The sequence below is a fragment of the Chinchilla lanigera genome, unplaced genomic scaffold (genome assembly GCF_000276665.1).
Source record: "Chinchilla lanigera isolate Chin_1 unplaced genomic scaffold, ChiLan1.0 scaffold00081, whole genome shotgun sequence".
In the NCBI taxonomy this organism is placed as follows: Eukaryota; Metazoa; Chordata; class Mammalia; order Rodentia; family Chinchillidae; genus Chinchilla; species Chinchilla lanigera.
The window spans coordinates 8723832-8740446 of record NW_004955482.1 but is presented as its reverse complement, the minus strand read 5'-3'; the positions used below and the strand labels follow the sequence as shown (position 1 = coordinate 8740446).

The window sequence follows — 16615 nt, the reverse complement described above, 5'->3', positions numbered from 1 at the left end:
TTTTTTGTCTTCTTGAGACAGTCTCTCTGTGCAGTTCAGGCTGGCCTCAAACTCACAACGATCCTCCTGCCTCAGCCTCCCAAGTGCTGGGATTACAGGCTACATACACTCTTTAAAGATCATCTGCAGTTCTCCTGTATTTCCCTGTGTGGGGACCTGGCCTTCTGGGGGATGCTAGAGAGGACCTTGCCTGCCTCTTGTCCAGCTTCCTCTGGTATGTGTGGCCAGCGTTGGTACTAACACTCCCCTTTCCTCCCAGCTCCTCTCTGTACAAGGCACCATGGGCGCGCGTGCTTGTATATGGGCTCGGCCACAAAGTGAAGCGAACTGGCCAGCTGAACCTCATCGAGGCCGCCTGTTACCCACGGGATGCATCTCCAGCCAACACGGGGCTGGCGCCTCCGCCCACTGCTGATCAGTACCCTTCTGTGGTCCTCTCCACAGACAGGGTCCACATCAAACTGGGTGAGTCTTCCTCAACCTCGGGCGGGCATGCTTGGTGGCCCCCTTTCGGAAGATACAGCGGTTTTTTTGTTTGTTTGTTTGTTTTTGTTTTGTTATTTTTGTTTTTTGTTTTCTTCCGGTACCAGGAATCAAACTCACGACCTTGCGCTTGCCGGGCAGGCGCTTTTGCCGCTGCGCAAAATCCCCAGCCCTGATACAGGGTTTTTTGCTGGGTCCCTGCTGCTTAAGGTGGTGTCCTTATGAAGCAGTAGGTATGAAGGCCTGGCAGAGGCTGCCCCAGCTGTCTCTCATTTTACATCCCCGGTTTCCCCTCATTTTACATCTGCACCAGCGGTTGTTTGTCAGCACAGAGCAGTCTTGGCCTTACTTCATCCCAGGCTGTAACAGTCCCAGGTGCTGTTCTCAAGCTCCCAGGTGTGTGACTCCTACCACTCACACCTCCTTGGCACCCCTGGCGATGCACCCAGGGCTTGGCTTTCCAGCAGCCCCCACCTCTGTCACCCTGAGGCTGTCCCCGCCTTCCTCCTCACAGATGGGGCCAGCAGACAGGAGAGCATCTTTGTTTCCTGGCTCCCACGGCCCCTCCTCCGCATGCTTGACAAGAAAAGACTGACGTATGTTTGCCAAGGAGAGTAATGAATTGTATTTGCACTTTCAGACAGGAAAATGGGCCTTGACTTCTCACAGCACCAGTCCTTACGGAATGGGATGAAGAGACATTTCTTAAGTGACTTGATTATTGCTAAACAACTTGATGATCTCTTCTTAAGTCTCTTTTTTCATAGTCTCTCATCTATACTATTTGATTTTTAAATTTGACATTAAAAACAGGATCTGAGCTGGGGATATAGCTCAGCGGCACGAGTGCCTGCGTGGTCCTGAGTTTGAGTCCTGGCACTAAAAAAAAAGAAAAAACAGGATCTGAGCTAGGCGTGGTGGTGTCCACCTGTAATCCTCGTGCCCAGGAGGCCAAAACAGAAGGATCATCACGCAGGATCGTCACGCGTCAAGGCTAGCCTGGGCTACCTAGTGAGACTCTGTTTTAAAAAAGCAGAACAAACAAAAAAAACATGATGTGGCTAAGGGTGTAGCCCAGTGATGGAGCGTATGCCCAACCATGGGTTCAATCCCCAGCATGAAAAAGTGGATAAAAGCAGAGGCTGTGTATCACCTTACCCCAGCCAGCCTTCTCCCCACAGTGCCTGTGAGCAGTGTGCTCCTTCCTGACTCGGCCAGTCCCCAACAGTGCTCTGGCTTAGATCTGGTCAGTGCTGTGGCGAGGCTGGGATGTAGGGTAGGGGGTGAGGGCATCAGGTGTCAAGACTTTTTCCCTCTTACTGAAGGCAGCTTTGGTCAGACTTGGGCCATGGTCATAACAGAAATTAATAAGAAAATTAAAACCCAAGGTCAGGAGGCTGAGGCTGTAGCTCAGTGGTACTCAGTACTATTTAAAAAAAAAACGAAAGCAGGGAGGACAAGCGTGGTGGCACACGTCTGTAATCCCAGCAATCAGGAGGCTGAGGCAGGAGGATTGCTGTGAGTTGAAGGCCAGCCGACAGCTACACAGTAGTGAGTTCAGTGCAAACCTGGACTACATAGTGAGACCTTGTCTCAAAAAAAAAGAAGCAGGGAAAAAAAAACCACGGTCCTGCTAGTCTTGCATTTGGGAATACCTGTTTCTCCACTGTGTAGTCTTCATGGGACTGCAGCCACACAAAAGGATTGTTCCGTTACCAACCTGGGGAGGGCCCAGTGAAGCATCTTGTAAAGTATGACTCCATTTCTGTTCTGGATCGTAAGGCCAGTCGCTTTTGCTTTGTTTTGTGTTGTGTTGTTTATTGTTATTGCTTTGAGATGTGGGGTTGCCGGGTTACCCGGGCTGGCCTCTAACTTGTGACCCTCCATCCTCAGCCTTCAGAGTAGCTGGGATTGCAGGTATGCACCACTGTGCCCAGCCTGCCAGTTGGTGTCGACCTGCAGGGAGCATGTTTGCCCACCACTGCTGCCGCGCCCTTTGCCCCCTGCCACTGCAGCAGGTGTTCTTGGAAGCCAGCCTTAGACCCTTTTGCACCTGCAGCTGCCTCTGGCAGGGATGACAGGGACTCACACTTCCCTCCACCTCAAACAGATGGGGGCTGGACTTTCTGGCCCTGATTCTCCCTGCATACATGGCCGGTCTTCTCCTACCAGGCTTACTTGGCCCAGGTGCCACCGATCACATCTTTGCTTCTGGGCTCTTCCAGGAGTGTCTCCGCCGCCCGGAGCTGTGCTGGTGTTACATTCTCTGCCCCTGGAGTTCCCACTGGCCATGGCCTTCGCAGAGCAGCTTCTGTCCTGGAAGTCAGAAGACGGCGACGCCAAGTCAGAAGATGAGCCTGACACCATTCCCACATCAGTCCTCCTGCAGGTGGTGGAGCTGCTAGGTGAGGCCTCAGGAGCAGGGGCCAGGAGCACTGGCGTGTGAGGTGGGCTGGGACTAGACGTGGGTGTGCGCCTCAGATCCCAAGTCAGGATCTGCATAGTAGAGGATGGCAACAAGCCATGAAAGTGAACTTCGTCACGCTTTATAGATGTGTCACTAACTGGGGGTGAAGAGTGGCGTGAAAGTGAACAGTGCAGCAAAAGCAAACCTTAGGACTGCAGCGCTCCTGAAAGTGATGAGGGTACAGAACTCACACAGTGGCAAACTTGAGGGTTGTGCATTTTCCCATATGCACCTTTCCCTCAAACAGATTTTCTCTCTCCCCTTCTCTCTCTCTCTCTCTTTTTTTTCTTTCTGAGACAGGTTAATTTTGGGACATTTTAACCTGGAGCATTTCTAGTATCTGAGGGCCTGGCCCTAGGGCCAGACAGGATTGCACTATGCCGTTCAGGCTGGACTTGAACTCATTTTATAGCCCATACTGGCCTCGAACTCAAGAGATCCTCTTGCCTCACCCTCCTGAGGGCTAGGATTACAGGCGTGCACCACCGTGCCCAGCCCATGCCCAGCTCAAACAAATTCTAAGAAAAGGGCTGGGGTGTAAGTACAGGGCTCAGTGGTAAGGTGCTTACCTAACAGGTGCAAGGCCCTGGGTTCAGTCCCAGTGTGCGCGCGCGCACACACAGATACGCACAAAATCTAAGTAAATGTTGAATTTTGACATCACCATCAAAATGCACAACCTTTGACATCTTGTTTACATTTTTAGGGATGAAATATACTGATGTCTGCAACTTAAATAATCAAAATATGAGTGTATGGATGAACAGAGGGACAGGTAGATGCATAATATCGCCTGTAGCATCTAGGAGGTAGCCATATAGGTATTACAGTATAATTTTTCAACTTTTCTATAGTTTCACATTTTTTCATAATACAATATTAGAGCTGGGTGTGATGGCACACCTATAGTCCCAGTACTCGGAACACTGAGGCAGGGGGACTGCACGAGTTCAAGGCCAATGTGGGCTACGTAGTAAGTTTAAGGCCAGCCTGAACTACTTAGTAAGACCTTGTCTCAAAAATAAATAAATAGTAATAAAGATTAGAGGGGGAAAGAAGCTGCAAACTCAGTCCCCTCAGGGATGACGTAAGAGAGAAGTAAGGGTGGAAAGCGGGCCCATGCACCGCTTAGGCAGCTCGTTGCTGCAGGAGGTGCTGCCAGAACTGTTATTTTTGTTTCAACAAAAGGCAGAAGTCCAGATTTTGAGATGAACTTCCCAATTTGTAAATGTTGGCAACTGACCAGAATTCCTTGAAACACACCAGGCAGTGCTTTCGAGGTCTGCAAGGAACAACTGTAGTGGGGACAAGATGTCTACAACAGTCTCAGATCATGGTTGCCATGTGCAGTTTTGGTGAAGAACTTTCTTCAAAGCTGACCTCTTACATAAATGTCTAATGGTAGAACAAGGACAGCGGAGGAGGAGATGTGAGCATTTCTAGTATCTGGGGGCCTGGCTGTAGGGCCAGGGAAGCATTGACCAGCCATTCTCAAACCATCACTCCTGAGCGAGCAGGAAGCTCCGTCCTTTCCTTTGTGAGGCCCTTTGTAGGTCCTGAACCTAGTAAGTCGGCCCCAGCCATCCCAGGTGTGGAGACTCCCTGTCCAGTGACCTCTCAAGGCCCAGCTGCAGATGAGAGATGGCGTCTGTCTCCTGCAGGCTGGCGGATTAGCTGGCTTTATGGGATGTGAGCCTTCATTGTGCATGAGCTCAGATAGCTTCTCACAGACTTCCAGGAAACAGTGTGGGGATACAAGGCACACGCCTGGTGTGGACCGACCTGAGAACATCATGTTCTCAGTGGTACCCCCAGAGTTCTGTCACCTTCATGCACATGTGTGTGATTGCCACCATGTGCACAGACCATGCCTATGAGCATTTATTTAATAGATGATTTTGCAATCCACTCCTGTCTCCTTTTGTAAACCTAACTTAAAAGAAGCTTTTTTTTGTCTTTTTGAGAAGGGTCTCGCTATGCAGTTCAGGCTGGCCTTGAGCTCACTTTATAGCCCAGGCTGGTCTTGAACTCGAAACGATCCTCCTGCCTCAGCCTCCCAAGTGCTGAGATTACAGGCATGCTAAAAGAATCTTTGAATCACTACTATGAATGGAAAATTAGTATGGCAACATAACTAGACTATAAGTATAAAATAAACACAAAGAAAAAAAACACAAAGAAAATAAATAGTTGCTGTAGAAAATTCTAGCTAAGTACTCTTGCCTGTCAAAAGCTCTGGGTCGGCGACCCATCACTTTCAAGAATAAATACACTAGCCGATGGGTCAGGGGCCCGCGCAGACAGGCAATGGGATGTGGTGCCCTCTGCCTTCCATGGTGGTTCTTTCTGCCTCCATGTCCACCTTTGGCGTCCCCACTCCGGCCTCAGACTGGAGCTCGTGTGACGTGCGCATCTCGGTGGGTGGGAAGGGGCGGCGGAAACTTAAGGGAGCCCTTCCTGCGCCAGTCTAACCTAATTGTTACATTTAGGCAAAAGTTTGTGGTCTTCTTTCCCTTTTATGACAGATTTTTAGTAAAAGTATAAGACAGGGTTTAATTTCCCTTTCCATCAATTTTTTTGTTTTTTGTTTTGTTTTTTGTTTTTTGTTTTTTGGTACCGGGAATCAAATTTACAACCTTGCGCTTGCCAGGCAGGCACTGTACTGCTGAGCTAAATCCCCAGCCCCTTTTTATCAATTTTGAACTTGGAAAACATGAGTACCTCAGCTCTTTAGCCCACCCGGGGTCCACCACTCCTCGGACCAAGATAAGTAAAGCCCCTTGACCTGACACTTAGGTGGGAGCATGGCTCTCCCCTGCCTCGTGCGGGAGTTTGCTCCAGCAGCTGGTGGCGGGGGTCGCCATCCCTTCTCCTACAGGCACGCAGCAAGCCCTGACCTTATGGCCCCCACCACCTTTCCCCACTTGTTGCCGTGGTGAGAGTCCTGTGTTCCCACCGCAGTGACACCCGCGTTATTGGTTGGTCTTTAAATCTTTAAGGAGAAAGGGCCCCACTAAAGGGTGAACTTGTAGTAAATTGGGATTTCAAATAAACATTATGTACATGTGCTTGTAAAGAAGAAGAAAAAAATAAATATACTGAAAGTAAAACTTTTTTTTTGAGGTTTGGGGATTGAACCCAGGGTCTCACCCGTGCTGGTTAGGCCCTTTTACCACTGAGCTACAGCCCTCACCTAAAATAGGCCTTTCTTGTTGATAAAAGTTAGGACTATAACAGCAGTTTAGCTGCCACAATGGTGCCTACTTGTAATCCCAGCACTTCGGAGGCTGAGGCAGAGAGATCACAAGTTCAAGTCCTGCCTGGACAACTTGGCATGACTGTGTCTGAAAATTTTAAAATTTTCTAAGAAGTCCTGGGGATATAGGTCAAAGTGAAGGCAACCGATTCAACCCTCAGTACTTCAAATGAATGGTCAGTGAAAAGGAATCATTTTCTATGCTATTTGGTAGAAGGGGACTGTGCACCCCGGGAGCACCATCCTGTGCTTTGGGGAGCATTGATGTAATAATCACTGTCACCAAGTTGCTGCAGAGCCTTGGTGACACAGAGAGCGGAGCTGCTTGTCCTGTGCAGCAGAGGCAGGCAGGGACACTGTCCGTGGCACGGGGCCAAAGACCCTGGCTCTTCCTCTGAGCAGGGACACTGGCTCAGCCCCTGCCTGCTTCATCTCTAGGGTTCAGTCACAGTAACTGCTCGAAGGGTTGTCCAGAGGTGCATCTGGTAAGGCATGTACCGGCGCCCTGTACGTGACCGCTGTCGTTCTGTCCTGTCTGCCCCAGGAAACTTCCTGTGGACCACGGACATGGCAGCCTGCGTGAAGGAGCTCGTCTTCCATCTCCTGGCCGAGCTCCTGCGCACGGTGCATGCGCTTGAGCAGAGGAAGCACCCCGCAGGCCTGTCCTCCTCCATCGCCCTCCAGCTCAACCCCTGTCTGGCCATGCTGATGGCCTTGCAGTCAGAGTTGCACAAGCTGTACGATGAGGAGACCCAGAGCTGGGCCTCTGGCAGCACCTGCGGGGGCTCGGGCACAGCGGCGGCTGGCGACCAGGGCAGGTTCTCCACGTATTTCCATGCGCTCATGGAGGGGTGCCTGGCCGTTGCTGAAGTGACCCTGCCTACCAACATAAGTGTCACAGCCAGCGGGGTGACCTCCACGACCACCCCAAACCTCAGTGACTCCTCCTCATCCTCCTCGTCCTCCCCAGGACAGACTCCACAGAGCCCCAGCCTGCTGTCCAAGAGGAAGAAGGTCAAGATGAAGCGAGAGAAGGCCACCTCCTCCGGGAAGCGTCAGTCCTCCCGCGCAGTGGAGGCGGACTCAGCCGTGCTCAGCATTGGTGGCAGCAAGCCCGAGGACATGCTGTGGTTCCACCGAGCGCTCACCCTGCTCATCATTCTCCGCCACCTCACCAGGAAGGACCCACAGGGCCTCGGCGTGACAAACGATGCCATCACTGATGCCTGCCAGGCTCTGGTGGGCCCCACAGCCCATAGCCGCCTGCTGGTGATCTCAGGCATCCCCACCCACCTGGACGAGGGCATCGTCAGAGGTGCCATCCGCAAGGCCTGCAATGCCCACGGCGGGGTCTTCAAGGATGAGATCTACATTCCCCTGCAGGAGGAAGACCCCAAGAAGCCCAAGGACAAGGCCGAGGGTGGTGACGGGAAGGCCGAACCTGAGAAGGCGCTGGGCTTCCCTGGCGTGGACAGCCTGGATGGGAGCACGTCCAGCAGCCTGGCCCCTGCCATGAGTATCAGTGCCTCTGCGTCCACCAGCCAGGCCTCCATGTGCAGCTCCCAGGGCGTGTCGCAGACCGTCAGCGACCTCTCAGTAGACCCACTGCCCGCGGGCCTTGAGCTGCCTATCCCTCCTGGTCTGCTGGAGCCACATGTAGTGTCCAGCCAGGAGAGCCTAGACATTTCCCTGTGCAGCACAGGCAGCTTGGGCAGCCTGGGCAGCCTGGGGGAGCAGCTGGACAATGCAGAGTTGGCCTCAGTGTCAGACGTGGGCTCCATGTACACTGTCACATCCCTGGACAACCAGCCCCTTGTGGCACGTCCCATCAAAGGCTTTGCTGTCGTGGAGGTAACGGGCCCCCCACCCTGCAGCCACACAAATCCTGACCAGTTTGGATCCCCCCGGCCTCCCAGCCTCTGTCCAGGGGACCCCGGGACAGCAGCGTGATGAGTGTGTGAGGGCAGTGGTGTCACCAGGGGAAGCAGTGCTGTGCCGCAGGGCCCATAACCTCCAGTGGTGGGAGGCCCCTGCAGGTGTCCTCCAACTCTGCCCTGCCAGCTGTTTCTGCGAGGCCTGGGGAGATTTGGGCATTGTCACTGGCAGGAGGGATCTGCACGGACCACGGGAAACCAGTCACATACTCAGCGTCCAGGGGTTCCGAGTTCCAGGTGGTGCATGTGAGTCAGGCTCCTTGAGTTTCTGGTGCCACCATGTTTAGAACTCTTATTTTTATGGTGGTGCATGGCTGTAGTTCCATCACTCAAGAGGCTGAGGCAGGAAGACTGCCATGAATTCAGAGTCAGCTTGGGCTACATGATGACTTCAAGGCCACCCCAAACTGCGTAGTGAGACCCTGCCTCAAAAAAAAGTATAAACTGGGGCCTGGGCTGTCACTCAGTGGTAAAGTATGTGCTTAGTCTCCACAAGGTCCTGGGTTACATCCTCAGCGTGTGCATGCATGTGGGTGCACACACGCGTGCATACACACACTTGCTCACTCAAAAGTAATTGTTCCCGCTTGTTGGATACGTAGAACACCAGAGAGAGAACTTGCCTTGCTCTCTCCCAGTGTGGCCTGGATTCACTTCTTTTACTCCACCAGCATAAAGCCACAGGCCCGGCCAGATATAGTGACAGGGGCAAAACTCGCCCTGTTGGCCCACAGAAGAATTCCCCAGGAAAGGGAACTCACCCAGGCTGGCAGCTCTCCACGGGAGGTGAAGGGAGGGCTGGCAGGTACAGTGGGGCTGGAGGCTACCATGCATGCGAGAGGACTGTCACTCTGCTCACGCCTGACCCTTCTGTTCACACAGATAAGATCCCGAGCCAAGATTGAGAAAATCCGCGCGAGTTTATTTAACAATAATGATTTGATTGGCTTGTCAAGTTTGGATGGTGAAGATGAATTGATGGAAATGTCCACGGAAGAGATTCTGACTGTATCTGTAGTGAATCAGAGTTTGTTTGATACACAAGGGAGTCCAGGGTTAGAAGATTATTTCAACGATAAGTCAATTAAAGGTTTGGACTTTTTTTTCTCGTTAATAATAGATCCCTTAGCCAGGCATTGTGGCACACACCTGTAATCCCAGCATTCAAGAGGCTGAGGCAGGAGGATCGTTGTGAGTTCAAGACCAGCCTGGGCTACAAAGTGAGCTCAAGGCCAGCCTAAACTGCGTAGTGAGACCCTGTCTCAAAAAGACAAAAACATAATAATAAAAATAATAGATCCTTCTCAGAAACAGTTTTAGGTTTACAGAAAAAATTGTGTGAAATCTCATCCCTGCCCCCACCCCATCTGAACACTGCATGGACGGCTTGCAGGAATGTAGGCTTCTGCAGCCAGCCCTGGGAGCTGCAGTGTGTGGTGCAGAGGGTGAGCAGGGGTGCTGGAGAGGTGGATGGGAGGCCTACGGCAGGCCACCCCAAGGGCTCCACCCCAGCCTGCTCCAGGCTCCCGTGGGCTTGCTGGTAGCTCGTCAGCAAGGGTGGCTGTGTTTAGCCAGGCTGCCTACGCTCAGGTATGTTGGTTTGGTTCTGTCTTGCGCAGCCAGAATGTAGCTAGGACATGGCTGGTAATTTTATGCTCATGCACTTGCAGACAACTCTTCCTTCACCTTTTTTTAAAACTGATTCTTGATGAAGAACAGTTTCCGGTCTTTCTTCCCAAAGTCCCACTTCCCATCCCTGTGTCATTCTGGCTGCTTTTTTAGTGGGACCATCCCAGTCTGTCTTTCCCACCTCTGTCCATCCAGGACCAGGGCTTTACAGAACCCCACAGAGCTGAATCGGGCTGCAGGCTCCCACCTAACAGCTTGCCTCAGCTTCACTTCAGAAGTGGCAGGGGTTTCTCTTTTTGTAATTGGCAGCAGTTCTTTATGTCTTGACTTTGTTCCATATCAGCCTTTCTGAAAATGAGTAATCTATGTCCTTTTCTCTAAATTTTTAATATTGTTTAAAATTTCATAATAGTTCTTATTTTATGTTTTCTAAGTACAAAATTACAATGTTTTGATTGGGTTTGGTTTTTTTGTTTTGTATTTCAAGGTCTTACCTCATATTTAGGCTGGCCTTGAACAAGCTGGCAGCAGTGCTCCTGCCTCAGCCTCCTGAGTGCTGGGATTACAGGTGTGTGCCACCACACCCAGCTCAGGTTTTGTTGTTTCAAATTATTAAGCCCAGTCATGAAACTTGGAAATGTTCCCTCAGAGCTGGGATCAAGGGAGGTAGATGAGTCTTTCGCACAATATGTAGTGGGGCCCCCAAAACCTGTCATTAAGATAAATAATACTTCGGGGATCTGGGTGTGGTGGCAGTGGAGCTCATGCCTCACCCTTTAAAACTGATTCCTGGTGAAGAAATAGTTCCGGCTTTCTCTTCCAAAGTACCAAAACCACTTGTTGGCTGTCTGTCCCTTTGTTCCTTTGCTGTACCCACCACATTTATGTTTAAGTCAAGATGGGCTAACCTGCTCTCCTCGGGGGCCCGAGTGCAGTGGCTCAGACCAGTGGGGCTTGATTTCTTGCACATCGAAGAGCCCAAAGTGAGCACTGCAGCGGCGGGCTCTTCCAGGGTGCCCATCATCTAGGCGGCCAGGTCAGGGACAAGGGCATAGGACAGCTGCCTGGCCCAGAGGTTGTTCCCATCCCATGGGGAGACTGTACTCACAGGCCACCCTTTAACCCAAGGAGGGCCGGACATGTAATGAAGGCCCAGGTGCCCAAAGAAGGGAATCGGCCAGCACATTCACCTCCACTAAATGCTCGGTATCCACCTGCAAGTCAGATGGTTTCTAGCCAGGCATGGTGGTGCATGTCTGTAACCCCAGCACTCGGGAGGCTGAAGCAGTAGAATCGAGACCACCTTGGGGGCTACACAGTGAGCTCCAGGCAACATGAACTACACAGGAAGACCCTGGGCCCCCAAAATAGGTTCTGAAAAGAAAATAAAAACAGAGCACTTGCAGGATGTGTCCTGACACACCACGTGCACAGCAGAACTGTTTTGTCTGCCTTGCATTCTGTAACAGGGGAGAAGCTGGTGCCCGGGGCCAGGGAGGTCCTGACGGAGATATTTAAGAGCTGCGCCCACTCGGAGCAGACGCTGAGCCTGACACCAGCCAAGCCCATCAGAGTCTCGGACATATACCTTAGCAAGGAGCAGATCAACTCCCAGACCCCGGGCAACCTCCTCCACCTCTTCTTCACCAATGTCCGGCCTCCAAAGAAGGTGCTGGAGGACCAGCTCACACAGGTAGCTGCCCTGTGCCTGCTGTGGCTATGCTGGGTCTGGGGTGCCCTTGGGGCTGAGTCTGAGAACCTCCCTTTCCCCCGTGCCCCGCAGATCCTCAGGAAGTACGGTGTCCCAAAGCCCAAGTGCGACAAGAGCAAGTATAGCAAGGCCGGGAAGGAGCAGCACCCCGTGAAGGTGGTGAGCACCAAGCGGCCCATCAGCAAGCCGCCGGCCAAGGACAAGGCCGTGCTCAACAGCGTCAGGTGCACCCGCTAGAGCTCGGGAACACGCGCCAGCTGGGGGCGGAGCGGGTGGCCTCAGAGCAGCGCTGAGAGACCAGGGCAGCCCTGGGCAGCCAGGCAGCCCAGGTGTTTTCTGCTCTGCTGTCCCCTCAGCCCTCTGCCTCGTCCACTGCCAGTCAGCACCTCTGCGCCCGCAGTGTAGTAAAACCCGCACCCTGCGGGCTCCAAAGCAGACCTCTGCATGCAGATAGCATCTCAAATGTACAAAGCTTTTCTGAAATCATGCTCTTCTAGCCACGCAAGTCATGCCCTGGAGAAGATTAGAAAATGCGTATGTGCACCAAGGACAAGATTGATGTGGGCTGGGGTGTTCATAGCTCAGGGCTAGAGCCTGTGCTTAGCGTGTATGAGGCCCTGGGTTCCATCCCTGGCACCCCAAAAATATGTGCCACATAGAGCAACCACTTTGAACATTTAGTACACAAATTTTTATTTGTGTGTGTACACTGTACGAGGCAGTGGAAAGTTCCCGAGCATGCGCAGTGACGAGCCACCTCTCCGCCCTCCATCCTCGTCTTGAAGGCCCTACCTGAGGCTGCCCGCTGTCTGCCGATCCGAGAGCGTGGGTGTACACTGTACAGGGTCTAAGCCTGGCTGTTCCTGCTTCACACTGCTCCCGGAAGTCACTCCAGATCAGCACGAAAAGAATGTCTCTGTCCTTTTTTCTAGTGGTTACATAATGGAATATAGTTAATAGAGTCTGCAGATACAGTTAATAGAATTCTCTTTAGAGGGGCTGGGGATTTAGCTCAGCAGCACAGCGCCTGCCTGGCAAGCCTGAGGTTGTGAGTTCGATTCCCGGTACTGGAAAAAAAACTCCCCCACCCCCGCAAAAAAAAAGAATTTTCTTTAGAAACAGGTTTCTAGCCCAGCAGAGTACCCTGAGGAATTGAGTAAATGACCAGGACAATAGCTGTCCTTTCTCTTAGTTATTGTATAGAAAGGGGGCTTTTCAACTAGCTGCCCACTCTGCCCCTGAAATGTGGAGAACTGCAAAGCTCTTGAAATGTGGCAAGAGTGGTCAAGGAACTGAACTTGTAATTGTATTTAATTTTAGTAGAGTTACCCATAAGTAGCAACATCTGACTAGAGGCCCTAAAATATGTAGGAAGAATGGAAAAGGTCTCAAGATTTGTCACATTGGATGTTGTACTGTACACCTATAATCACAATACTTAGGAGGCTGCGGCAGGAAGATTGCTGCAAGTTTGAGGCCGGCCAGGGCTACATAATGAGTTCAAGGTCAGCCTGCCTTGCAAAGTTAGACCCTGTTTTAAAGAAAGAAAAGAAAGAAAGGGAGGGGGGGAGAAAGAGAAAGAAGGAAGGAAGGAAAAGGAAGGAAAGAAAGAGAAAGGAAGAAAGAAAAGGAAAGAAAGAGAAAAAGAGAAAGAAAAGAAAAAAACAGATTGGTCACATCATAGCTGGGCATGGTGGCACACGCCTATAATTCCAGCACTCTGGAGGCTGATGCAGGAGGATCACTACAAGTTCAAGGCCAGCCTGGGCTTCATAGTGAGGTCACAGCCAGCCTGAACTGCATAGGAGACCCTGTCTCAAAAAACAAACAGAAGATTGGCACATCTACAGCATGGATATGTCTGTGTACCTTGCTCAGAGCACTCTTCTTGCTCCTCCGGCAGCCGCATGTGAACCCTGCGCCTCCAGTGGGCCAAGGGTGTAAAGTAACGCCTGCCCGCGCAAGGTTCTGCGTCCTAGGGCAGGGGATATAGCTCAGTGGCATAAGCGCTTGCTTGGCAAACCTGAGGTCATGAGTTCGATTCCTGTACCCCCCCAAAAAAACACACACAAAAAAAAACAAGGTTCTGCGTCCTAGGGCAGGGGATATAGCTCAGTGGCATAAGCGCTTGCCTGGCAAACCTGAGGTCATGAGTTAGATTACTGGTACCAAAAAAAAAAAAAACAAGGTTCTGCGTTCTGTCAGGAGGAGGTGAGGCCGTGCTGGTTTCTAATTCAGTGCTTTGGCCCGCAGCAGGACTGCCTTAAGTGAGAAGAAGCCCACTGTGAAGCCAAAGTCACCAGAAAAGGGCAAACCAGATGAAAAGGACCCAGAAAAGTCACCCACCAAAAAGCAAGAAGGTAAGAGCCTGTTCCCTGGAGCCGCAGCCGCTCTAGCTCCGGGCGCCATGGGTCCCAGGTTGGGCGGGGCGGCGGCTCCAAAGATGCTGGAAAATAGTCCCGGCTGCTGCCAGAGAGGCTGTCTTTGACCCGCACCAGCGGGTCTGCGAATCCTGCACCCCGGAGGAGGCGTGGGCGGCTGTGCCTGGAACCGGCAGGCATGGGGGCCGCTCGGCCGCTCTTCCGCAGGCACTGGCTGGAGTGAGCCGTGTGCTGGGGGCGCAGAGCACCAGCCTCCCACAGCCCGGTCTGGGAGAAAGCTGTGCGCATTGCAGGAAAGTGGCTTTTCGGGGCCCCGCAGGTCAGGCCGCCGTGGGCAGCACCACCCTGCGGCTCGGGCACGCGCTGTGCACGGTGGGAACGCAGCCCGGAGCGGCCGGGGCGGGAGGAGAGCGCAGCGAGGGTTCCTGACGCTGCGAACGCCCTTCCCTCCCACCAGTCCCCGAGGAAAAGTACCTGACCTTGGAGGGATTTCACAAGTTTGTTATCGACCGAGCCAAGCAAGACATCCGCAGCGTGTGGAGGGCCATTTTGTCCTGCGGTTACGATCTTCATTTCGAGAGGTAAGAGCGCTGCCGTCTTGGAGCGGTGTGGCCAGCAAACGCCCTACCGGGTCCCGGTGCCTCTGAGCTCTTTCCTGGTTTTCAGACTTGTTCAGAGGCTTTTCTCCCTCGCTTGAAAAAGCCCTGTTCGTTTCCTGGCCGGCCCGGTGCTGTCGTGGAGCGGCTGCTCTCCCGATGCCGCTCCTCTTGCCCGCGGCGGCTCCGCTCCCCGAGTGCTGGAGCGGCGCATCCTCCCTACCCGCTCCGTCCCGGCTCTGTCCCGCCAGCTGTGCCGGCAGCGCGCAGCGCGGTCTGTGGGAGGCGATCTGCGGTCGGAAGCCCGCTTCCCGTGGATCCCGCTGCCCCCCGCGGAGGGACGAGGGGTCCCGGGCCTCGCACGCGGGCCTCCTCGGCCTGCCCAGCCCAGAGGCGCCCAAAGCGGGCTTCTGAAAGACACGGTTTTCAGAATGGAGACGTGGCTGACTGCGTGGCGCCCGCACTTCGTGCCTTTGTCGAAGGCCCAGCGTCAGCTCCTGGGGGTCTTGGCGCACGTCGGCGGGGTCTGGTTCCTAGAACTCAGGGTTTCGTGGTCACCCGGCCGAGCCTGGGTGGGGAGGAGAGGCCGCCCCGACTGAGCGCCCTGCAGGGCCCGCGGCATACTGGCTGCGGGGCCCGGGCGCTGTGCAAGGGCACCCACGATCGCGCCGGAGACACGGCCGCGTAACGCTCTGGAAACGTCGCGTCGCCCGACATTTTCTGGAGACGGGTGCTCCCGTCCTGTCTGAGGCGGAAGACACCACCCTGCGCCCCGCCCGTCCGCTTCCCTCCTCACCGGCACGCCCGCCTGGGCTCGGGCCGCGGTCCGGCAGTGCAGACCACGAGGGGCGGCCCCACGGCTGTGCCTGCCGGGCTCAGCTCAGCCCCTCTGACCTGGGGCTCCGCGGGGAAACGCGGGAGGGGCTGCCCGGCCGGGGCGCCAGTGCCTGTGACTCCTGTGCAGCCACATGCAGGGCGCTGGGCGTGAGCTTGGAGTTCTCCTGACGGCGTGGGGCCGATGCCACTGTGAGCTCATGTCATGGGTAAAGAAACCCAGGCTGAGACAGCGTGCACGGCCTCAATTCCCCGGGCCACAGACCCGCTTCACAGCGTGCCCAGCGCGACCCTTGGAAGGCGCTTTGCTGGGAGGGGCAGTCTCCGTACCAAGAGCCTGGACGCTCGGCCGCCTTCCCAAAGTGCGGAGGGCGGCGCTGCTCCGGGAGGAGCCGCTGTCACACCGCCTGGCCCTCCCCCTCCCCACCCCAGGTGTGCCTGCATTGATGTCCGACATGCGCAGAAGGCCTCCAGGAAGTGGACCCTGGAGATGGACGTGGCGCTCGTGCAGTACATCAACCGGCTGTGCCGCCACCTTGCCATCACCCCAGCGCGGCTGCACCCGCACGAGGTGTATCTGGACCCCGTGGACGCCGCCGACCCCAGGGTGGCCTGTCTGTCCCGTACGTGCTTCCCGGGGGCTGCCCACTGCTCGTGGAGCCGTGCCCCTCATGAGCGGTGTTTAGAAGGGCCAGATGCCACCCTTTGCTGCCCAGTGTGTGAGGAGGAGGGCACTGATTGGAAAGGGAGAGGCGGGAAGCTGCGACTATGGCCGACTGAGTCTCGGGCCTTGTTTTTTGCTCATCACAACAGAGCTCAGCCCCAGCCACAGAAACGCAGGTGGGAGGACGGTGCCATCACCATGCCCACCTCGGCCTCGAGCCCCACACTGATCAGTGCCCTGGGAGCGAGGAGGGACGGACGCCTGACAGCCTGTGGCCAAGGCGGGGAGCAGCACATCTTTGTTAAAAGTTAGGCATGACACAAAAAATAAAACACGCCCCACACACTCCTAGCTTCACCCAGAAAGCCCTGTCGGAGCCCCTGAGAAGCAGCCTTGTGTGGGGACGTTGTGAGCTGCAGCCTCAGCTGGCAGCAGGTGCAGGTCCGGCTCTTCTAGATGCTGAGGAAATGGAGGTGGCAAGGAGTCGTTCCTGACGTCTGTGTCTCCCAGCGGACACTGTCCTTTCCACCGTGAGACACAGACGTGACGAGCAGTGAGAGGCAGGTGCCCGTCAGCGTCCTGCTTTTGCTCTGTGTCCCCGAGGGACGCTGGGTGAGAGCTACAGAGGACTGTGCACTACCGCAACTTCTGTGCTCCATC

General features: G+C 54.1%; 1 protein-coding gene across 8 annotated transcripts in view; it reads left to right on the top strand.

Annotated features, from left to right (window-relative positions):
* The window catches only part of Hectd4 (HECT domain containing E3 ubiquitin protein ligase 4), a 133876-nt gene that overhangs the window by 107529 nt on the left and 9732 nt on the right, over positions 1-16615 (top strand). For 6 of the 8 annotated variants that reach the window (XM_013503689.1, XM_005403195.2, XM_013503687.1 and 3 more), the window contains exons 58-66: positions 260-465; positions 2709-2888; positions 6751-8057; positions 9023-9230; positions 11239-11462; positions 11553-11704; positions 13734-13840; positions 14319-14442; positions 15724-15914. In XM_013503689.1, coding sequence (XP_013359143.1) covers positions 260-465; positions 2709-2888; positions 6751-8057; positions 9023-9230; positions 11239-11462; positions 11553-11704; positions 13734-13840; positions 14319-14442; positions 15724-15914 — 2699 coding nt within the window. Of the gene's footprint in view, positions 1-259; positions 466-2708; positions 2889-6750; positions 8058-9022; positions 9231-11238; positions 11463-11552; positions 11705-13733; positions 13841-14318; positions 14443-15723; positions 15915-16615 lie in introns of those variants that run through there. The other 2 variants (XM_005403190.2, XM_013503690.1) reach the window with 2 other exon arrangements.